At 38.0% G+C, this 24,327-nt stretch overlaps 1 protein-coding gene across 2 annotated transcripts in view; it reads right to left on the bottom strand.

Moving 5' to 3' along the window:
* Positions 1-21,956, bottom strand: part of LOC104984496 (solute carrier family 15 member 2-like) — a 33,887-nt gene extending 11,931 nt beyond the window's left edge. The window contains exons 1-16 of one of the 2 annotated variants that reach the window (XM_010834240.1): positions 21,852-21,956; positions 19,721-19,808; positions 18,921-19,062; positions 17,816-17,908; positions 16,647-16,746; positions 14,180-14,270; positions 13,829-13,906; positions 6,537-6,619; positions 6,038-6,124; positions 5,778-5,867; positions 5,644-5,688; positions 4,154-4,186; positions 3,350-3,438; positions 1,944-2,025; positions 1,237-1,371; positions 120-284 (exon numbers count right to left, since the gene is read on the bottom strand). In XM_010834240.1, the coding sequence (XP_010832542.1) occupies positions 120-284; positions 1,237-1,371; positions 1,944-2,025; positions 3,350-3,438; positions 4,154-4,186; positions 5,644-5,688; positions 5,778-5,867; positions 6,038-6,124; positions 6,537-6,619; positions 13,829-13,906; positions 14,180-14,270; positions 16,647-16,746; positions 17,816-17,908; positions 18,921-19,062; positions 19,721-19,808; positions 21,852-21,956 (1,506 nt within the window). The remainder of the gene's footprint in view (positions 1-119; positions 285-1,236; positions 1,372-1,943; positions 2,026-3,349; positions 3,439-4,153; positions 4,187-5,643; positions 5,689-5,777; positions 5,868-6,037; positions 6,125-6,536; positions 6,620-13,828; positions 13,907-14,179; positions 14,271-16,646; positions 16,747-17,815; positions 17,909-18,920; positions 19,063-19,720; positions 19,809-21,851) is intronic. The other variant, XM_010834241.1, reaches the window with a different exon arrangement.
* Between the last annotated feature and the right edge of the window lie 2,371 nt (positions 21,957-24,327).

The raw sequence follows: 24,327 nt of genomic DNA, 5'->3' as shown, positions 1-24,327 counted from the left end.
GTGACTAGAGGGAACTGATAATCATAAAATTTGATCATCAGATATATCCTTGGTAAGATATTGATGAATCAGTCTTCATACTCTAAGACAATTAGAAACTAGGCCATTCTTCAACTTACCATCATGCTAGAAATACTTTCCCCATCTTCTCGAATGATCAGAGTGTACCACATTTTCTCCTCCACAGAATGCTCAGTGTAGACAGACACATTGTGATATTTCAGTTGAAAGTGGAAATTCTGGCTTTTTGTCTTCAGGTGGAGTTTGGAATAGTGTGGCATATTCTGCAGAATAAAGAGCCTGTCACATTCACCTTCCTCCCCACCTTGAACACAGCAGTCTCATAGTAACCCAGGGCAGGTGACCTCATCAGATACTTTCAACGTTACCCTTTAACCTCATAATTCCATTTTTAGGAATATACCATAGGAGTAATTAGAGGCATGAATGAAGATTTATGAGTAAGGATATTCATTATAGAAATATGTATAATAATAAAAAATTAAATGCCTATTAAGAAAATATTTTACTAAACAATGATATATCCATAGAATGGAATATTATGTATCTATTCAATTCACATTCTCAAAGTTTATCTGAGGACATTGGAAAATCCTTTTAATGACAATCGTGCTAAGGAAAAAATCAAGGTCAATACAGCATATAGTGTTTCAAGACTTTTAAAAAAGTAGTTTGTTTACTCATTTATTAAAAACACGCTAAAGCTAACTATGGTTATCTCTGTGTGATGGATTTATAGGTGATTTTTTGGTCTTTTGACACAGTCCCCAGTTTTCAACAGTAAATGTATATTACTTTTATTATTTAAAATATTTTTAAATGAATATTTCAGAATATGTATAGTATAGAAGTGAAAATATGTAAGCCAAACTCTTCAACAGGGTGTGTGTTAGGAGGCAATTTGAAATAATAATACAAATTACAACCTACTGAGAGCTTACAATGTTCCAGACACTATGCTAAACACTTTATATATAATATTTATTCTTATACAGTTTATGACATAAAAAGTATTGCCATTTTACAGATGCTAAAATTGAGACTTACAGATAAAATAACTTCTTCGGGGTCTTACAGTTAGGGAGTGGCAGAACCAGGAGCTGAACTGGGGCACTTTGCCTTCATAGGTGCATGCTGTAAACAAACCACGGTATATGCTGCTGCTTTGGCACATAATCTGAATGTGTTTCTAATTCACTCATGTCCATACATCACCTGAAAGGATTTGATGGACTCTGCCAACAGAGTATTATTTTCGTCACCCTGCACTGTTACTTTGATCTCATCATCTGCCAGATTCAAGACTTGTAGGAAAATCTCTTGGGAATTTGGCTGGCATGTGGCCATTTCCTTAGGAGAGAGAACATGTATTAGAAATTCTAGAAAATAACCCTTCAAATACAGTGAGAACACATACTTCAGTCCTATTTCGATAGCCAAGTTTATCTAGTCAAGAGGACACAGTTTTCTATCTCTAAAGAGCATTTGGCTTTGAAGGCTCTAAAGGCAGTTTGGAGGAGGAAATTCCAGCTCAGTGTAGCAAGCGCTGATGCCAGGTAACAAACTCCATGCTTTTTGACTCAGTTGTGGCCCCGTACATCACTTCCCAATAGTGGCTACTCAATCTGCCAAAATATATTTAAATGTCTGGTAAGGTATGAAAGAAACGGTTCTATATCTTGTATACTGGTGTTTGGAAATTCCTAGACAACGTACTCTACATCACTTAGGTGGGAGGTGGGCTTCATTTTGCACTGCTGCTCTACCTCTGTATCTACTCATTTACCACAAACACTTATTATGCACCTTTTTAAAAACAGCTACTGTGGTAGGGCCCAGTGAATCAAGACTGAACAAGTCAGAGAAATGAACACAACAGATTTCATCCTGCCCTCATGGAGCTTAAGATTTACTGTACTCACATTAATTTTTATCTCTACAGCAGCAGCAACTGCAAAGCCCAGGCATGCTAGGATCATACCAACAGCCATTTTCCTAAGCGATCTGAAGAGGAAACAGAGAGGCAGTCATACCTAAACTGCAGACTGTAAAGAATAAAATCTAAACTTCCTAAGCTTACTTAATTTGTTCTCAATTACTTTCGAAGTATTTCCTAGTACTCCCCTTCATATATCCTCCTTTCTACCTTTACTTGAGTCACACTGAACTGTTCTTTGTAACACGCCAATTTTTCCCTCTTTGTTTATGATTGTTTTTCTATCCACTATGTCATAATTACAAAAATAATAGTAATATAACCAGATTCATGGAACATTTACCATATACCTGTCACTGTATATTATTACCTTCTTTTCCTCTTCTTCAGAAGACTTTCTTGACCCTAGCCAGTCTCTTCCATCTCTGCATTTCCCTGGCACTTTGCTTCCATTCTTAGAGCACTTAACATAATTCATCATTTCCAATAATTAACCTTGCATATTTTCTAGCTCCTTTACTAAAAAGTAAATTCGTAAGGAGCAAGATTTGTGCTTCTACATTTCTGTAGCACTTGGTACTGAACTCAATAAACTGCTCAATGAATGAGTAAATGACAAAAGGTCATTTGAATATGGTAATGGCTATCAAAAGGAAATTGCTACTAAATCAGAAAATATAGAAGACTTAAGATCCTCCTCTGTCAAACTTTCCAAAGAATAACACTTCTATTTAGAATGGGGGAAAGCAGTAATTAGGGATAATTCTGTCCTCTTCTGAGGTCCCTCATTTGTTTCATAGGGACAGTAGGAGATTTAAGGGGATTAGTTTTCATCAAAGGCTTCAGACTTCTTTGAAGAGGCAACTTTCAAGAACAAAGCAACAAGTTGGTTTTGGAGCCTAATCTCGTATATTTTTGACTTTTCATAAAGTATAGCCCTAATTCTTCAACATCATGTATGTAAGTCTGCAGTAATGGATTGGACTCTCTGTGAGAAGTATTAATTAGATCTAATTCCTGTTCTCCAGTATTGTGATTGTGCTTAGTCACTCAGTCACGTCTGACTCCTTGCAACCCCATGGACTATAGCCCGCCATGGGATTTTTCAGGCAAGAACTACTGGAGTGAGTTGCCATTTCCTTCTCCAGGGGATCTTCTTGACCCAGGAATCGAACCCACAGCTCCTGTATCTCCTGCATGCAGGCAGACTCTTTACCTGCTGAGCCATCAGGGAAGCCCTGTTCTCTGGCATTAATAGGCATTTAATTTATCATGGATAAACAGAGGCAGAAAAGTGATAAAACAAATCATCACAGAAACGATAGTGACTCGTTATCAAACTGGACAAATATTGAGTCAGGCTGGAGCAACAAAGGGATGGTGAGCACTTACGTGAAGTTAATGCCACACTTGGAGACCAGACGATAAATGACAAGGTCAAACAGTGGGATGAAAATAACAATCAAAGAGGGACTTAGCACCTGTAATGCCATGGTAAAAAGATTAGTTCCAAGTGTTTTTCTATGATGAGTGTGAGCATGTGCTCTCATTCACATGTGTGCACACTCTCTCACATCCAAACACACTTTCATCAATGATGTACAGAATGACTCCACATCTTTCAGTCCCTTTACACCCAAGACTCTATTTCCCCTGCATAGCACATTAGCTTCCAAATATCCCAAGGAACCAGTTTCACTCTAAACCTACTTCTATCAATTGATTGGGAGCTCTTCCCTCCCATTTCATTTATCTCCCCCAGTTCCACAGCTAAGAGGAAAATGTCATAGTCAGGAGAAAGGAAGGAAAGAAAGAAGAATTGAGATTGTTGAAGAAGCAGTTAAAAATAACCAGGAGTCACCAAGAAGCAGAGACTCTGAATTTGTTGCTTACACAACTAAGTTGTACACTTTATTTGACAATATTGCCATGATACTTGACATGGAAATAAATCCAGTGTCTACACTTTCCTTGTGAGCTCAAAACTCAGTCTCCCTGGAGTTGAGTGGGAGCTACTTACTAACAGAGAATGTAGAAGAGAAGTGTAGGGCTTAAGAATATTTTCATCCCTATGTTTAGCCCTCCTCAGCATACAAGGAAAAAAACATCAAATTATGGTTGGTAATCCTCCTACTACATGTTGAGTTATAGATGAGGGAAGAAATAAGTACCTGGGAATATAGAGAAGTCTCTTACCTGTATCTGGTCAGGCTGAAGCACAAAAAAACCCTGAAACATGATAACAAATCACATTAAGATAATGGCCTAAAGACAAACAAAGTCTAATCAACAAAATCAACAATATTGATAATTAGCAGGTGAGAAGCATAACATAATATCCATCAGGTCTTTTGTTCAGGACCACTATTATCCTCATAAGGGTGTGTGGGGGAACAGGCTAGAGATGGCTTTAGGCTATGGCTTCTGAAGGCAGATGGGCATAAGGGAAAATCTTATTTTCTGTGAGCTATTCTTTCTTTAACTTGAAAGAGACTAGAGTTAGTGTGTTTTTATTAATCCCATTAACTGTAGTCATAGGCGGTAATAATGTGAAGGACAAAAAGGTATGATGGTTAGGTGACGTCTCTCATTGATACAGTGTTTCTAAAGTTGTTCTCCAGAGGGTCAAAAAAAAAAGACAACCAGGTAAGTCCTGGACAGTCAGAGGAGGGGAAAAGGTGAAATTATATTAGGGAAGCTTCAAACAGGCCGGCTGATAAAACCCTGGCGTTATTCCTCTCCACCCTCTTCATAACTGAGATGGCAGGAGAACAGACAATAATCTAGACAGTGGGAACAAATGAGGGAAGAGTTTGTCAGTGTATGGAAATTAGAAAAATTTTTAATTATGTTTAAAATTTTCCCACTATTTCTGTATCTATGTACTAAATATCCACCTCTGGATCCTCTGTTGTGAGCCCTGCCAGAGGTGGGTCAATTGTGTTGTGTTCCTATTGCTCAGTCGCTAAGTTGTGTCCAACTCTGCCACCTAGTGGACAGCAGCACGCCAGGCTCCTCTGATCTCTGTCTCCCAGAGTTTGCTCAAATTCATGTCTATTGGGTTGGTGATGCTATCTAACCATTTCATCCTCTGCCCCATTCTCTTCTTCTTTTGAGTTCAGACTTTCCCAGCACCAGGGTCTTTTCCAAGAAGTTGGTTCTTTGTACCAAATGGGCAAAGTATTGGAGCTTCAGCTTCAGCAACAGTCCTTCCAATGAATATTCAGGGTTGATTTCCTTTAAGAACTGATTGATTTGATCTCCTTGCAACCCAAGGGCCTCTCAAGAATCTCCAGCACCGCAATTTGAAAGCATCAATTCTTTGTCACTCAGCCTTCTTTATTGTCCAACTAGTTGTGTTGTAGCAGCAATCAAACCTGCTGTGCCCTGGTCAGGCTTAGATAAAATATCCATGGCCAGGCTTTATCACTTCATTTGCTATCCTCTCAATGCTTCCTGTATACACTGAAACCTTTCCATCCTTACATTTCTGATTTCTAAAGATAAGATTCTGTCTTTTATTTCCAGACTCTCTTTACTTTGTCTACTCACTCAGTATCTTCATGCTAAAGGCATCTCTTTTATAATTTTATGTCAGTTTTCAGGCAAAAACATAAAGAAATTTTTCCTTAGTGTGGATTAAAAAGAAAATGATAGACTTTGGAAAAAAAATGTCTTCTACTCACCAAATTCCCATTCATCCTGGTGGCTTGCAAGGTCCATCGTGAGCCCTACAGCAAACAGATGCTATTAGAGGAAATCCCTTTCCTTTGAAAGAGAAGGGGCTGGAAGAGGTAGTTTTCAAAAGAACTATTCTTACCTGCTGATCCAAAAGCGCCCAGAACATGGGCAATGGGATATAAAGGAACAGTACCCTGGTCAGTGCCTTCACATCCATAATGAGCTGCTTCTGCAAAGAGGAGGAAGAAGGAATAGGCTGAATTGGCAGTTAAGAATTTCTTGCTTAGTAGAAATGGCCCAGAACAGTAAGAGAAGAGGTCAAATACAGTAGGAGAGAATCAGTTTGGTTATTAAGAAAAACTTTATGGAGGCATCAGATGTTTCTGCAGTTCAACTTACTGGGTATTTCTCAGCTGCCCAGTCCAGCCAGTGCTCTCGCTTGGGATTGTCCCCAGAATGGTTCTTGAAACGGCTGGAAATGGCAAACTAGGGCAGAGCATAGATATCAGAAGAGAGGAAAAAGCAAACAAAAAACCCATCCCCTGCCTTTTCCACTTCACTTTATCTTCCCTTAGACACACATACTCTTGAGTGACTTAATCTAACCTTTTGATTTCATCACACATTGAATTTCAGAATATTTGAAATATAATTTCAACATATATAACTACATTTCAGAAAACTTTTGCCAGTTTTTAAAAATGATTATATTATTTTTAGCTTAAAGGTTAAATAGAGGCATCGAGTGATGTTTGATCAATCCCACTTTCTAAAAGTCACAGAAGCAGCGCAGAGGTCATTGAGAAAAGTGTATAGCCATGTTTAAAGGCCTATAGGCTCAGAACAGCATTTCTTTTCTTGTGATTGAAAAAGGCAGGCAAACAAGTCATGAACTTACCCAGATACATTTGACCACTTGATTCAGTATGTTTCCTTCAGGAGGTGATTTTCTGTATAGTTTACTTCCCATTGCAAACACAACTGCAGTAGATGAACAAAGTTCTTAGCTTCTCATTTAGCACATTGAGTTGTCAACACTAAGGACACACTGCTGAAATGTAGGAATGATTGACACATCTCATAAAGGGTGGAAACTGACTGATGCTCCCTGACTTTGGAGTCATAAAAACTATGGGAGCAAGGGAAAAATAAAATGATCAATGTGTAGACTTTCCTGTAATCACAGAAATGAAAGTCACCTCTGAATTTATACTATTCTTCTCCATCTCTACATCTGATACACTACCAGCTTTCACCAACCCTCTCTTTTGAGTGTGTTTCCTGCTTGTCCCTTCTCTGCATCACCAGCACTATGACTCATTTTGAACCTCACAACTTCTACCCCGAATTTTCAAAATGGCCACCAACTAGTTTTTCAATCCCTGTTTGCTTCTCCTCCTTCTAATCTACTGCCAAATTAAAATGTTGTTTCCAAGACCTATCTAATAAGCCCAAACTCCTGATATGGAAGGCCTTCCCAAATTCATTATTATCCTGATGGATATTATTATCATTAACAATCTCTTGAAGGTTTATTATTATATGTAAAGTGTTAAGCATTTTACATAATAGTACTGATTTAACCTGACAAAGGTTTTACACATGAAAAAAATCAAGGATTAAAGAAGTCAAGCAATTTCTACAAAATTTTACAACTGTGAAGTGCCAGAAACTGCATTTTTGACCTTAGGCCTGTTGCCTCAAAAATTTATACTCTTAACCAACATAAAGCATGTCAGTCATTCATTCTTGCATCATATACTTTGCTGGACATTTTGTTGTTTAGTCAGTCAGTCTGACTCATTTGTGACTCCACGGACTGTAGCCCACCAGGCTCCTCTGTCCGAGATTTCTCAGGCAAGAATACCGGAATGGGTTGCCACTTCCTCCTCCATGGGATCTTTTCAACCCAGGGATCCAACCTATATCTCCTACATTATAGGTGGATTCTTTACCAGTGAGCCACTGGATAAGCCCTTTGCTGGATACTACAGAGAATAAAGATAAAAGACGTGACCCTGTCTGCAATGGAGCTCCTCTCAACTTCCCACTTCCTGCTTTTCCCTCATTACTCACCATTTGGTACTCTGTCCTCTAACCTCTGTTCGTCATTCCTACTAATAATTCTGTTTTATTTCTGCTCTTGAACTCATTCTCTTTCCTTTAACCCTCATCTTTAATCACATCTCCAAAGCTATCTATAGATGAATTTAATTTTCTTAATTTCTCCTTTATTTTCCAAATTGCCAAAATAAGAAATTACTTTTACAATTATAAAAAAATAATTTTGTTCATGTTTGTCAATTTTAAGTAAAATCTGTGGGAAACCTCCACCATGGTACCATCTCCAATGTACTTTCCTCCTGAATGGATTTCCCAGCTCCAGCAAGATGCCTCCCTAGCAGCTACTCTATCAAAGATGCCTTCCTCAGTGACCAGTAGTAATTTCCAATATCCTTACATCTAGAAGGCCTGAATCACTTTACTTTTCTCTATCTCAGCTTTTAAATTTCTCCAGTCATCTCAGTCAGATTCACTCTACCACTTTTACTTTATTTATCCTCTCAGTTTCACCAAACTTCCCCAAATAGTATGCTTTACCTACCACAGTCTTCTTATTGTTGATAGAAAAAATAGTTCTGAGAAAGAATTCTAATCCTGTGAGACATGTCTGCAATAAAGAGGTATCTAGACAAGTGGAAGTTTATGGACAGGAAGTAGACTGCTCTTGAAACTAAGAATGATCCTAAAAAGGGGCTGAAATTCTCAGGAATTCTGGTCTAAAAAGTGACAATGGAGTGATAAAAAGAGACCTTGACAGGGTTACCCTTAAATTTCAAGACCACTTAACTACAGAAGGTAAATAGGGACCTTGAGTTTCTTTACCATCTCCTCCCATGAGCGGACACTGTTGCCTCTTACTTCACAAACAAAATGGAAGGCTTCAAATGTAAACTCCTCAGCTTCTTGCCACCACATCTATGAGTTTCTGTAAGCACATCTATTCCTTCCTCTCAGTTAGGTGAAGGCGATGTTCCTCCTCCTGTGTAAAGGTATTTGTGCCATATGTGCTTTCATACTGCTTACACTATCTCATCTTACATCTTCAGCATCTTTCTTCACTGGAGTGTTTCTAATAATATTCAAGCATTCTCAACATCCTCTCCTGACTTCAAGTCACTTTCAGTTATAAATACTTACCATCTTCCCTTTCATCCCTCTATTCACTTCCCAATCTGCTTTAATTAGTCTTGAATCTCCACCAATCTATCATAACTGATATCATCAAATCAATGATCTTTGTGTCCCTATATTTAATAGACATTAAAGCTGGGAAAGCATTATCTTGCTTTCCCAGTCAGTAACATTTGTTACTCTGAATGATTCCCTTCTTGAAATCTTGTTATCCAAGGCAAAACTACTATCATTTTGGCCATTTTTTTTCAGTATTATTTATGGGTTTTTCCTCTTTGCTTATCTTTTTTTTTATTAACCCTTTACCTAGTTCAAACACAAAATTTCACTCAACACATTTTTGTTGTAAAGGAAATACAATAACTTATAAGTAAAGGCTGACTTGTATAAAGGTATGCTTAATACTGAATAATCTCATTTAATATGAATAATATAAACATATAAAGACTTGACAATCTATATACTGGAGAAAATAATCAATATTAAATTTTCACTACATTAAGACTCATTCGCATACAAATTTGAAACATTATTCCAAAAGATTTATGTCAGAGGTTGTCCCCTAGACATTTGATTCTGGCATTATTGAAATCACAGTGGTTCTTAACAGTTTTTTCCCTACCTGGACAGCCCTTCCCCAACTTTTCTTTAGTGAATCTTTATTTGAATAGTTACTCGTACCTTTGCTGTACCTCCTTTTAGATATGTTTATTTCTGCATTTATCAAGTGAAGAAAATGTAATTGTTCACTTTTCTGTATCTTTACCAGGACGACAAAATTTCTTGTGAAACAATTACTATGACCTGTTTATAGTGCCTAGCTCATTTGCTTGTCTTTTAAATACCTGGGTTCCTCAGGGTTCTATCCTTACTGTCTCAGTTCAGTTCAGTTCAGTTGCTCAGTCGTGTCCGACTCTTTGCGACCCCATGAATCACAGCACGCCAGGCCTCCCTGTCCATCACCAACTCCCGGAGTTCACTCAGACTCACGTCCATTGAGTCAGTGATGCCATCCAGCCATCTCATCCTCTGTCATCCCCTTCTCCTCCTGCCCCCAATCCCTCCCAGCATCAGAGTCTTTTCCAATGAGTCAACTCTTCACATGAGGTGGCCAAAGTACTGGAGTTTCAGCTTTAGCATCATTCCTTCCAAAGAAATCCCAGGGCTGATCTCCTTCAGAATGGCCTGGTCCTGATCTCCTTGCAGTCCAAGGGACTCGCAAGAGTCTTCTCCAACACCACAGTTCAAAAGCATCAATTCTTCGGCGCTCAGCCTTCTTCACAGTCCAACTCTCACATCCATACATGACCACTGGAAAAACCATAGCCTTGACTAGACGGACCTTTGTTGGCAAAGTAATGTCTCTGCTTTTGAATATGCTATCCAGGTTGGTCATAACCTTTCTTCCAAGGAGTAAGCGTCTTTTAATTTCATGGCTGCAGTCACCATCGGCAGTCATTTTGGAGCCCCCCAAAATAAAGTCTGACACTGTTTCCACTGTTTTCCCATCTATTTGCCATGAAGTGATGGGACCAGATGCCATATCTTAGTTTTCTGAATGTTGAGCTTAAGCCAACTTTTTCACTCTCCTCTTTCACTTTCATCAAGAGGCTTTTTAGCTCCTCTTCACTTTCTGCCATAAGGGTGGTGTCATCTGCATATCTGAGGTTATTGATATTTCTCCCAGCAATCTTGATTCCAGCTTGTGCTTCTTCCAGCCCAGCGTTTCTCATGATGTACTATGCATAGAAGTTAAAGAAGCAGGGTGACAATACACAGCCTTGATGTACTATTGTTTTCCTATTTTGTATATGCTATTTTCCTATACTGTATTTTCCAAACACAGCCTATTGTTTTCCTCTATTTCTTTGCACTGATCACTGAGGAAGGCTTTCTTATCTCTCCTTGCTATTCTTTGGAACTCTGTATTAAAATGGGTATATCTTTTCTTTTCTTCTTTGTTTTTTGCTTCTCTTCTTTTCACAGCTATTTGTAAGGCCTCCTGAGACAGCCATTTTGCTTTTTTGCATTTTTTTTCCCTTGGGGATAGTCTTGCTCCCTGTCTTCTGTACAATGTCACAAACCTCCATCCATAGTTCTTCAGGCACTCTGTCTATCAGATCTAGTTCCTTAAGTATTTCTCACTTCTACTGTATAATTGTTAGGGATTTGATTTAGGTCATACCTGAATGGTTTAGTGGTTTTCCGTACTTTCCTCCATTTAAGTCTGAATTTGGCAATAAGGAATTTGTGATCTGAAACATAGTCAGCTTCTGGTCTTGTTTTTGCTGACTGTATAGAGTTTCTCCATCTTTGGCTGCAAATAATATAATCAATCTGATTTCAGTGTTGACCATCTGGTGATGCCCAGATTAATTGTGATTAATTGCTGTTAATTCTTTAGGTCTTATCTTCCATTTCATTTCTTTAGGCTAAGCTTTTCTGAGCCTCAAAGCCTTAAATATCCCTCCTATTTATTCCTATAGCTTCCTCTGTATTTCCCCAGTTGTGACAGTGATTATACTATACTGAAAATTCCTGTTTACATGTCTGTTTCCCTTCTCCTGCTAGACCACATATATTCTTTGAAAGCATGAATGCTGTAGCTATCTAATTCACCAACGTGATGCCAATAACTAGAACAAAATCTAAAACATAAAGGCTCATTAAATAAATGTTTGTTGAATGAATTAATGAGTGAAAAAATCTAATGAATAAATTATAGTGAAATGTCAGAGAACTGAATTATTAGTACCCAGAAAACTGAAGTAGTTGACTAACAATGACAGCTAATACCTGTTTGAGTGAGTGAAGTCGTTCAGTCATGTCTAACTCTTTGTGACCCCATGGACTATAGCCTGCCAGGCTCCTCCCTCCATGGCAAGAATACTGGAGTGGTTTGCCATTTCCTTCTCCAGGGGTTCTTCCTCACCCAGGGACTGAACCCAGGTCTCCTGCATTGCAGGCAGACTCCTTATCATCTGAGCCAACAAGTACTTGTTTAATATTTCATAATTTATAGAACATTTCCATTATAATATTTCTTTTGATCTTCATAATTACTCTGACATGTAAATAATATTATTGTGCAATGATCCAAAGAAAAGGGAATAGCACTAATCAGAGGAAAACTAATCAGAGGAAGATAGTTTGGCTTTGAATAGAGAAGGAAACAGAGACTGTATTATCACAGGGCTCCTAGAATAATGCATAAATTTCTTGGAATTGAAGTTTCAATCTGAGTAATACTATTAGCCCCCTCCCTTGGCTGAAAATAATCAGATGGAACATTGAGCTTTTGGGCTCTTTATCCTCTAACGAGCTTTTTATGTGTTTGGACTGGATATCCTCCAGGGGGGATGTCATCCAAAGGCTCAGTGTGAGAACAAGTCTCCAGGTCAATAATTAGAAACAATCATGTCCAAGTTTTCCCTTAGACTGTGTAAACTAAGCAACACACACATTCCTCTTCCTCTTCCATTGCTGGGTTCTTGGTGGTAAAGAGAATAAATGCCATTTGATCTATGTAGCATCAGTTTTCCCCTATTTATCCAAGTCCTATTTATTTATTTGTTTTTAATTTGAGTATAGTTGCTTTACAGCGTTGTGTTAGTTTCTGCTGTACAACAATGTGATGCAGCTAAATGAATACATATATCCCCTCCTTCATGAGCCTCCCTCTCACCACTCCCACCCATTTAGGTCATCCCAGAGGGCTGAGTTGTGCTGCCTATGCTATATAGCAGCTTCCCACTAGCTATCTATTTTACACACGGTAGTGTCTATACATATGTCAATACTACTCTCTGAATTTGTCCCACCCTCTCCTTCCTCCTCTGTGTCCACAAGTCCATTTTCTATGTCTGTGTCTCTATTCCTGCCCTGCAAAGAGGTTCATCAGTACCATTTTTTTCCTATATTCCATATATATGTTATATATATGCATTAATATACAACATTTACTTTTCTCTTTCTGACTTACTACATGCTTTATGACACACTCTAGGTTCATCCACATCACTACAAATAATCCAGTTTTGTTCCTTTTTATGGCTGAGTAATATTCCATTGTATATATGTATCTTATCTTCTTTATCCATTCATCTGTCAATGACATTTAGGTTGCTTCATGTCCAGGCTACTGTAAATAGTTCTGGAATGAACACTGGGGTACATGTGTGTTTTTGAATTGTGGTTTTCTCAGGGTATGTGCCTAGTAGTGGGATTGCTGTGTCCTATGGTAGTTTTAGTTTCTCAAGGAAACTCCATACTGTTTCCCTCATGGCTGTATCAGTTTCTATTCCCACCAACAGTGTGAAAAGGTTCCCTTTTTTCACACCCCCTCAAGCATTTATTGTTTATAGATTTTTTGTTGATGGCCATTTTGATAGGTTTCCCCTACTTATCCAACTACTCTTATTCTCTTTGCTCAAAGGAAACTTCTTGGGAGCATTGCAGAGCAGGGCAGAAACAGCTAAATCCAGAAGCTTTAAAAGGCCCAAAGAATTTAAAACACCTTCTAATTACTAGATAAATAGTTATCAGATAAAATAAGCTGGTTTGAGTGGAAGGATTATTTTCTTTGCTTCACGATATACTGCAGTATAGATGAGTACGTCTCAACCATGCCTACAATTAGAATCACCTAAATACTTAAAAATTTACAGATACCAAGGCTGTATCCTACAGAGATCCTCCTTTAATTGGTCCTACATGGGGCATCCAAGAATCAGTCTTTTTAAAAGATCTCTAGGAAACTTAGTTATGTAACCTTCAGTATTTTTTTTTTTTTTTGAGATTTCTGACTTTTTTCAGTTAATTTCTCTACAATGTCTAGGTGAAACCCCTAAAATGACATTTACCTAATAATGGCCATCATCAAAAATTCTAATAGGTTAGTGTGAGGACTGAATGCAAAAGTTTGTGAAAAGTGCTTACATCATGCTTTCCATGTGGAAGGCATTAGTGGTTATTAGTTTCCTTCACTGAACTTACCAAGAGCTATCAGCATAAGCAGTCCTGGAACTCCAAAAGCCAGTGCATAGCAGTCCTTCCCAAAACACTGCACATCTCCTACAGGAAAAAATAAAGCCAAATTATTCCTGAATCTTAAGTCTTTGATGTTCTATTCTATAAGGTCAGGTTTTTGAGGTCATAGACATAGCCATCCTCTTTCCTCCCATCACCTAATCTATAATCCTTCTTTTAGGGTAGACAATTCAAGGTTAAAAGAAATACACTCAGATTTTCAAGCCCTTATAAAAGAGGATGGACAGTAAGAAGCCTTGAACAGATTTCTGGCTGGCCAGAATAAAACATACAGAGGTCCTCAGAAAAGATCCCAACCTCTCAGCATGGGTGTGACAAATGTAGAAATCAAGCTCCCTGCATTGATGGAGAGGTAGAAGACTGAGAAGTATCTAGTCCGTTCCTCTGCCTGAAAAAATAAATAAAAAGGACAAATCATCAGTTCAATGTGCCTACTCAGTCCCTGCCCACCTCATGTTCAGACTAAGTGAGAGGTACATACACTGATTCAGATATTGCCTCCATGGTTTGTGACTATCATATTAGATATTTTAATTAGATATCTTGCTGACCCCAGACAAATATTTCTCTATCTTTCAAACGCTAGTATAAGCAAGCATCTTTAATATTTTTTATCACTTTATCTTGGCAAAAATGTTTATTTTTTATGAAAGTGAGTGCAAGCGTTAGTAGCTCAGTTGTGTCTGACACTTCGCGACTCCATGGACTACATATAGCCCACCAGGCTTCTCTCTCCATGGAATTCTCCAGGCAAGAATACTGGAGTGGATTGCCATTTCCTTCTCTAGGGGATCTTCCCAACCCAGAGATCAAACCTGGATCTCCTGCATTCCAGGCAGATTCTTTGCCATCTGAGCCACCAGGGAAGTCCTATCTTGTATACTACATCTATGCTTTGTGTTAAGTAAGTAAGTAAGTAAAGTCGCTCAGTCGGGTCTGACTGTTTGTAATCCCATGGACTGTAGCCCACCAGGCTCCTCCGTTCATGGGATTCTCCAGGCAACAATACTGGAGTGGGTTGCCATTTCCTTCTCCAGGGGATCTTCCCGACCCTGGGATCGAACCCAGGTCTCTCACATTGCAGGCAGACGCTTTAACCTCTGAGCCACCAGGGATGAATTGTGTTATATATGTATTTTTGCATTAAATGTCTGTTTCTTTCAGTAGGTTGAGAGTTCTAAGAGGCCAGAAATTGTATCTTACTATTTTCTGTAATCTCAACTATCATTACTATTATAGCACCTGATTTATATTACAGACTCAGTTCAGTTCAGTCACTCAATTGTGTCTGACTCTTTGTGACCCCATGGACTGCAGCACATCAAGCCTCCCTGACCAACACGAACTCCCAGAGTTACAGACTCAGTAAATATTTTTTAATGGAATTAAGTGAATGAATAACTGAGATAAAAATTAAATAGATTTTGTGGAATGTGTGGTAGGAATAGGACTAGAACATGATTCTAGTAAACTGTTGATCAAACAGGATAATTTTCCTAATGCTTCCCTAATGCTTATGGGAAGTCTGCCAGAGAGTAGAAAAGGAAGTCTGTGGGCTTGAAAGTGACTGGTGGAAACTTGAATGTGGGTTTGTCATATTTCTGGAATATCTTTGTGGAGAGCTTACAAAATTAAGTAACTTTCAAATAAAGTTGTTGACACTTTATTTATTATGCACATCTGTGCTTCATTCTGACTTCCCATATCTTTTTCTGACACATCAGCACAATCTCCATTTTCTATATATGGTGTATTTTGCTTCCTCTTCTGGTCCCCACTTAAATCCGTTCTACTCACCCATGTGTATAGTTCATTATGTATAGAATTCCACTTGCCAGAGGCTGGGTATTTCTCCAGGTTAGCAAGCAGTTATATTCTATGGACCCTCGGGCAGATGAAGAATATAAAATAACTCAAATGTTCTGATGGGTTAGAGGAAAGAAGGAGGACAAATCACAGAGAAAGAACAGAAAAACAGATACATGATAAATAGCTATAGAAGAGGAAATAATACATAAACAGAATCAAAAAGGAAAACTGAGAGGTAAAAAGAAGTTAGAAATGTTGTCTGATCCAAGAATAGACTACTTCCCTTTCCTGGTTGTCACTGCTTCCTTAACAGACCCATTTTTACATTTATTCATACTGATTTTTCCCCACTGACAATGGAAAGTATTTAGGAAAAGAAGAAATGATTATCCAGACATGTTCATCTAGAGAAACTCATTCTGTTTTATCCCAAATGGTCATTTTCCCCTTTCATAGAATCCTGAAGCTAGAGATGCTTAAATCATCTCCACACTACTCACCATCTCCCATTCCCAAAGTGATGACCATGTATCTTCTAAAATACCTCAAGTGAGAGCAAACTCACTACTTTTAGCTATTTGAAGTTTTTCTTTCCATCAAGCAAACAGCTGATTTTCTATAGCTTTCTTTTATTGATCTTTGGATTAATTACTGACATCCTTCCAATATCTATAGACAGTTGTAATATTCTCTTTAATCTTCTCTTATCCAGGCTAAATACCTCCTTTTCCCTCAACCTTTCCTCATAAGATACACCTTTTAGTCCACTTGCCACCTTGGTCACTTTCCTTTGAAATGTTTCCGTTTTTCTCTCTATTAATGACCAGTACCCAGCACTGAACACAACTCTTCAGATATGATCTGATAGTGAATGACTTTATTCTTGGCAAATGGCTACCTGTCATTTAATGCCTGCTCTACTTTTTTTAAAACATAGAAATGACAGGACTCTTACATGTTTTTCTTCAAACTGGTCTCCACCAAAAGCTGCCACGCAGGGTTTGATACCTCCTGTTCCCAAAGCTATTAGACTCAGGCCGACCATTGACAGGACTCTAAAATGGAAAGGTGAGAGTACTAATCATACTGATACTAAATACAACTGTAGAAATGGAATATAGAGCTATAAGAGAAAAAATATGTGTACAAGGGCACGACCTCCCTCACATTTCTATACTAGGAGAGACTCGGGAGCATTTACAACCTTCATAATCCTTGAGTTTCTGCCAGAAAGTATCATTACATGGGAAGATTTTGTCCCTGATACTTTCATTTATGTCATGTGTGCAACATATAGAAGCAGATACCCAAAGAACTCCAGAGTTAAGGCACTGGTTCTCAGTTTCATTATAGTCAAAGGGACACTTCCATAAAAGTCCTTGTGAACTTTTATCCCACATATCCTTAGTAACTACAAAATAAAATTTTAAGTTAGTCATAACTAATAGGAGATATGTCAGTGATTTCTGATGGGACAACAATAATAAGGTATCTAACATCTTAAATCTCAAACAAAATTCTTAACTCATTGGAAAATACACATATAAACATACGATAAACAAGAATATATATTATCTGCTTCTTGGACAAGACTAATTCTCTCTACTAACTGAACCAACAGAAATCAGAACCTATCAAGAGTTTGGCATCATAAGCATCAATAGCTTAATAAAGAGGAACAGAGCAACTGGAATACATGGACTACACAGAAACAGAAATAACCTGAGCTTTGAATGTGAATTCTACACTATATTATAAGGAAATATCATAGGCATATTTTTTTGACTGTCTCAAAGAACAAAGTGTGGATGGGTGAATAGGTGAAGGAATATAGAGGACATGAAGGTTTTTGTGTCTTCAAGCATATGAATAGTTTTCATGGAAAGGATACTAACTGGGCATCCTACAAGTCCCCAAATATTTAATAAAAACAAATGAGCTCAGATAACACAGAAAAGAGTTCAACTGATCAGTTTTTTTTCTTAATCAATTTGGTAATAAAACAGTATGTTAGAAATAAAGGGATCTCTGGTAAGAAGATAAACATCTGTAATGAATGCATGAGACATTTACCTGTCCAGTGGAGAAAAAGTGGTTCAGTTTTTATTCCATGATTTTACTCACATGTGTAAATTTTGTCCCCCCAGTATTGGTAAGGCACTCACAGACTTGATCACATGGCCAAGCACATATACCAAGGAGAGATAGATGATTGTCCTGTTGAAAGAGTTAAATCAATCAGTCTACAAACAGAATTCAGATATTTGAGTAATATAGACTCAGAATTTATACTGTTCTCAGTGCCAGGATAAATGAAGCAGGAGGAGGAAGAGTTGGAGGAGAAAAGAATTATCTGAGAAATGCAAACAGATTTTCCCTCAGAGATTTTTAATATTAATTACTAAGTTCAAGGCTACAAGAAATCATGCAGTAAAGATACTTTTTAGCTTTATTCAACCTAACATTTTCCCAAACTTATTTAACTATGAGAGCTTTATATTCCTACATACCATTCACCAGATCCTATGCAATCAATTTTCAACAAAATGAACTCTGAGAAATGCTAATTTAGACAATTCCAGAGATGACAACTCCACAGAAAATATCTGAGTGATGGATACCTGAGATCCATCTCTGGTCCAAGAGGATGATGTTATAGGGGACAAGTATAACATTATCCCCAAACATCTCTTGGTACTATTTTCAGAGACTTAAAATATATTGAAATGAATAGACCGTTAGTCTAACTCATGAAAATATTTATTGTATTCTTAAGAAAGAAACTATAGAAAGAAGTCAGAAAAGAGAAAGAGATGGTAAAAGAGCTGCAAAGAGGGACTTATAAGAAGATACTAAAAAGGTTGAAATGACTCAATCTGGAGGAGAGATGGATAGTATATCAAATTACTATTAATACATTGAATTTTACATTTTGTTGTCAACTATCTCTGTCATCTGAGATCAGAACAAGAATTGGTCTTAAACTTCAGAATGGTAGGTTAAAATTAGATACAAGAAAAAACCCCTCCTGATGGAAAAGGGGATAAAAATATTGGAAACATTGATTATGAAGAGACAAAACCTTTCTGTATTGTCAGTCTGACAGAGATTCTTATTTGTCATGGATGACACAAGTATATTCTTGCTTGGAAGCAAGAGGCTAGAAGTGATAGTCTCTGCGCAATTATTCGATGAAACTTCTTGGAACATGACATCCTATTGTCCTTACTTGAATTTTCCCAACCATGAGTCAGCAATGACTGCTCCCAAGATGGGAGTGAAATAGCAGAGGCTGCTGAAGGCGTGGTACACAGACGTGGAAGTGTCTTCACTCCAGTGCAGGTAATACAGGAAATACACGGTCAGCACAGCTAAGCAAAAAAAAAAAGAGAGAGAGAGAGAGCCAAAACAAAATAGATACATTAAAATGTTTATGGAGGAAAAGAACATTTGATAAGATCTTTGAAGGTGATCTTGACCTTTAACAGTCCAATCTGTGAAGCAACTGAGGAGTGACTGTTGGGCAGTAGAAGGGCCCTTGGGAGTTGTGGTTGTAAAAGAGGCTGTGTTTAGTCTACAAACACAATACTGCCTTCCGTCTTTGTGCATATATCACCATTTAGGTCAATCTGAAAGATAAAATGGGGCTTCTAATATCCCTTCCTTCTCCTTCCCCCCAAAATTGGACATGACTTAGTGACTAAACCACCACTCTCTTTCCCAGCAACAGTGTAATCCATAGACCTGAAGGACAGAAATAAAGAATGGAATGCCCTTGATGAGAGTTTTTCCACTTATATTCTCATAGGCTGTATTCTGGTTTCCAATACTCCTTTCTGGTTTTGGTCTTTATGAGTTAGTAGGTGAAATCCCATCAGGCATTTGTGGGGACATCTTCACCAAAGGAAAGGACAAACTGGATGAAGGCAGAAAGAATAGACAAGGGAAATAAGTGCATATAAGATAGGTTGTTACAAACATAGGGTGAGAGTGTGTGGAGAAAAGTAGGACTTGGGGACACAAAATTACCTTTCATGCCATAATAGGAAAAGCGCTCACAGAATTCGTTCACCACAATGAAGACAATACTCAGTGGATAGTTGGAGCCACAGATTTTCTAGGAAACAAAAAGACACTGGTTCAAGCATGAACAATATTTCCCCGCTTAGACCATTATACTGTTTCACAACAGAAAAAACCATTTAAGTCACCATGATAGGTCATGCAAAGCAATGGTCCCTACTCTTCATGAAATAGCCAGTATCATACTAAAAGTGCTTGCATTGCTGATCCAGCAGTCAGAGAAACCATTCTGAATACTCCTCTGTCCATCATTCATTTAATATGGAACTGCTCAGGCATTTCTTGATACTAGACACCAGGACTTGTTCATCTTTCCACAAGCACTAAATGGAAACCCTGGGGCACTGGGCAAGAGAATAATCATCCTTATTTCTAGGAATATAACAAAGAGTTGGCCTCTAGAGCATGTGATATCCAGGAAGTTACACTCAGATGTTAGTACCCTGCTTAGCTCCACTGTATAGATTAATCTTTCCGTCTCCACTTGCGCATTCATTGTGCTGGGAAGAATCTTAGCAATATGAAGACTTCCTGCCAGGCACAGAACCCAGTACATATTCCTAAAGGTAAGATGATTGGTTCCCTTGCCCTTGGGCAGAGAATTCCTAAATCCTGTCAAATCAAATGTCCATTCTTTCTATGAAATAGAGATTCTGTAACATTTTCACACTAATACTTTTGGGCATTAAAAGTGAAGTCGCTCAGTCGTGTCTGACTCTTTGCGACCCCATGGACTATAGCCTACCAGGCTCCTCTGTCCATGGGATTTTCCAGGCAAGAGTGCTGGAGTGGATTGCCATTTCCTTCTCCAGGGGATCTTCCCAACCCAGGGATCGAACCTGGGTCTCCCACATTGTAGACAGACACTTCACCGTCTGAGCCACCAAAAGGACTATGCTATTCAATGCACTGTATCAGTCAGAATAAAAGGAATACCATGTTTTATTTCAAATCCCTACCCATTATGATAGTCCAACCAATATGAGAGATGGAGGTATGTGTCCTTGGTTCAACTGAATCTTGTCATGAGATTTTCTTTTAGTTGCTTTTTCAAATACACAAGATGTATGTATCTATATATATGTATAAGTAATGTATAAGATGTATATGTACATACATCTTTGTAAGCAGCCTTAAATTCTTTGGGACCGGAAGATATATGACTAACTAAATGAATGATAAATTAATAAATTAATGTACTCATTCTTTTATCCATATGGATATATAAACAGCCCTCCAAAATATGAATATATATTAATATATAATAAAAAGTTGCTTGAAAGACATAATGAATAGTCTTTTTATTTTTCCAGTTCACAGCTTAAGAATAATGCAAGCTGAAGTTTACTTAACACGCTTCTACTAGCTATGTAACACTGTCACTAGCGGTACTCAGATACTGATCCAGTCATTGTCACTACACCTGCCTTTCTATTTTAGTTTTATTATTCAAAAAAACTACCATATCTAGGATACTGCTTAATACTACTTCTTTGCTTGTAGTGAGAACTCAGTAATACTTGTTGTAGGCTCTCTTCTTATAGGATTTTGATATGCGGATTAAATCCCAAGTGTATAAAGTAAAACATTATTGTTACTTCCTTGCTTCTCTGTCCTTTTGCCTATTGTAAACTGGAACACAGTAAGAGAGGCCAGATCTATTCTAAAACTTCTCTTGGTATCCAGCATAGACTCTGTGTATAGGGGAAATTAAGGGCTGAGTTTTGGAGTTTTTTTTGGTAAAGAAAGAACAATCATGTACAGTTCTCTAGAAAGAGTACTTGCCAAGTTTTCATGGATATGCAAATTGTTTTTTCTTAGAAACTCAGAATATACAATGAAACAACAGCCAAGTCCTGGATACCCACTGAAGAACTCTGACCACCTCCTGCTGCCGCTTCCTCTCCTAAGTTAAAGAAACTCCTGTTTAGATCTGGTTTACAGGTTCAGTCTAACTCCAAGAGAGAAAAGTTTTTAATATCTAATACAGCTCAACCTGACGCTGCAGGGACCAAGGAGGAGAACCAACAGACTACATCTGTTCCTGTCAGAGGCAGAGATGAATCCCAGGACTCACCGGAGATAGTTTCTTTGGAAAGTTGGAGGATTGAGGTGGTACCTCTTCAGTGGAGACAGGTAAAAAAAGAGTGTCCTTGGATTCATTTTTCTGGAAGGGATTCATGGTTGGCTCCTCACTCTCTCTCTCTTCAAGCATTTGGCTTTGGTAGGCAGTTGGGACAGCTGCCAGCTACTGTGAAAAAGGAGGACTAGGCTTAACCCTGTGTCCAGTGAGTGTCCCGCTTCAGAAGCTGCCTGCAAAGCAAAAAGCTGTAGAAGAAAGGATTGGGTCTCAAAGGCTAATTTAAAAGAATTTTTACATAAAAGGTAGAGGTCAGGAAAGTGAGACTAACAAATCATGGAATGAGACAATATAATGCTGGAGAATTGCAAATAAGGGAAAATAGTTAAGAATACAATGCCTGAAGCATAGCCTGGAGCATAGATTTCTAAAATCGATTTCAGGGTGATAAGAGCTGCCATTTACTGCACAGCTACTGTGGGTTTTTCCAGTTGTCATGTATGGATGTGAGATTTGGACTATAAAGAAAGCTGGGCACCGAAGAATTGATGTTTTTAAACTGTGGTGTTGGAGAAGACTCTTGAGAGTCCCTTGGACAGCAAGGAGATCCAACCAGTCCATTTCTAAAGGAAATCAGTCCTGAATATTCATTGAAGCTGAAAATCCAATATTTTGGCCACCTGATGTGAAGAACCGACTCATTGGAAAAGACTCTGATGCTGGGAAAGATTGAAGGCAGGAGAAGAAGGGGACGACAGAGGATGAGATGGTTGTATGGCATCATCGACTCAATGGACATGAGTTTGAGTAAACTCCAGGAGTTGGTGATGGACAGGGAGGCCTGGCGTGCTGCAGTCCATGGCGTCACAAAGAGTCAGACATGACTGAGCGACTGAACTGAACTGTGGGGAAGGTTTATACACACACACATTATATCTACATATTCTAATTCTAACTATCCTCATTTTACAGGAAATAATGTCTCAAGAGGTTGTGTAATTAGTCCAAAGTCAGGTGGCCAGTAAGTAGCAGATCTGGAATTTTCACTATGCCATTACAGATAAATTAGTACCAGTAATGCTTAAGGTCATTACTTAAGAATGACATCAATGGAGATAGAAACAGAAGAACATAGACGAATTGCACTGAAGAAGGAAAGTTATTTCCAAGCTGAATTTGGACAGACCAAAAAATGTTGATTTTTGGTTTTCAATATTATAAAGTTCAGCTAGAAGGAAAATGGAGACTAAACCAAAAATAAGCCAGGAAACAGGTGAATCCATTATTTTATTTTAGAATAGGATATCCTAAGACTTTATCCATCATCAGAGATGGAAGGAATCCTAAATCTAAAGGAGAACGTGTGTTTAGCAAGGTGTATGAATACAAAATCATCACATAGAAATTAACTGTATTTAAATATCAGCAAAAACAGATAGAAGAGAGAATTTAAAAAATTATACCAGCTAATGGCATAAAAAATACCAAGGAATAAATCTATTAAAAGACATTGATACTAAACACTAAAACATTATTGAAAGAAATTAAAATGTCTAAATAAATGGAGAGACATACCATGTTCATGATTTGGAAGGCTCAGTAAAGATGTGAGAAATTCCCAAACCAATCTATGTTTGCAAGACAAAATTCAACAGGTTTGTGAGTGTAGAAAATGATGAGTTGATTTTTAGAATGCATATGGAGATACAAAAAGCCAAGAACAGCAAAGGCAATCTTGAAGAACAATAATGGCAGATTTGCACTACTCAGTAGGAAACCAATTATAAAGCTATAGTAATTATAACAGAATAATACCTCAACTGAAATTCTATCACCTCCACTAGCTTTGTTCGTAGTGATGCTTTCTAAGGCCCACTTGACTTCACATTCCAGGATGTCTGGCTCTAGGTCAGTGATCACACCATCGTGATTATATGGGTTGTGAAGATCTTTTTTGTACAGTTCTTCTGTGTATTCTTGCCATCTCTTCTTAATATCTTCTGCTTCTGTTAGGTCCATACCATTTCTGTCCTTTATCAAGCCCATCTTTGCATGAAATATTCCTTTGGTATCTGATTTTCTTGAAGAGATCTCTAGTCTTTCCCATTCTGTTGTTTTCCTCTATTTCTTTGCATTGATCACTGAGGAAAGCTTTCTTATCTCTTCTTGCTATTCTTTGGAACTCTGCATTCAGATGCTTATATCTTTCCTTTCTCCTTTGCTTTTCACTTCTCTTCTTTTCACAGATATTTGTAAGGCCTCCCCAGACAGCCATTTTGCTTTTTTGCATTTCTTTTCTATGAGGATGGTCTTGATCCCTGTCTCCTGTACAATGTCACGAACCTCATTCCATAGTTCATCAGGCACTCTATCTATTAGATCTAGGCCCTTAAATCTCTTTCTCACTTCCACTGTATAATCATAAGGGATTTGATTTAGGTCATACCTGAATGGTCTAGTGGTTTTCCCAGAT

Source organism: Bison bison, unplaced genomic scaffold (genome assembly GCF_000754665.1).
Source record: "Bison bison bison isolate TAMUID 2011002044 unplaced genomic scaffold, Bison_UMD1.0 scf7180017864032, whole genome shotgun sequence".
Taxonomy (NCBI): domain Eukaryota; kingdom Metazoa; phylum Chordata; class Mammalia; order Artiodactyla; family Bovidae; genus Bison; species Bison bison.
Note: the sequence above shows the minus strand (reverse complement) of the source record. Positions and strands in the feature narration are given on the sequence as shown.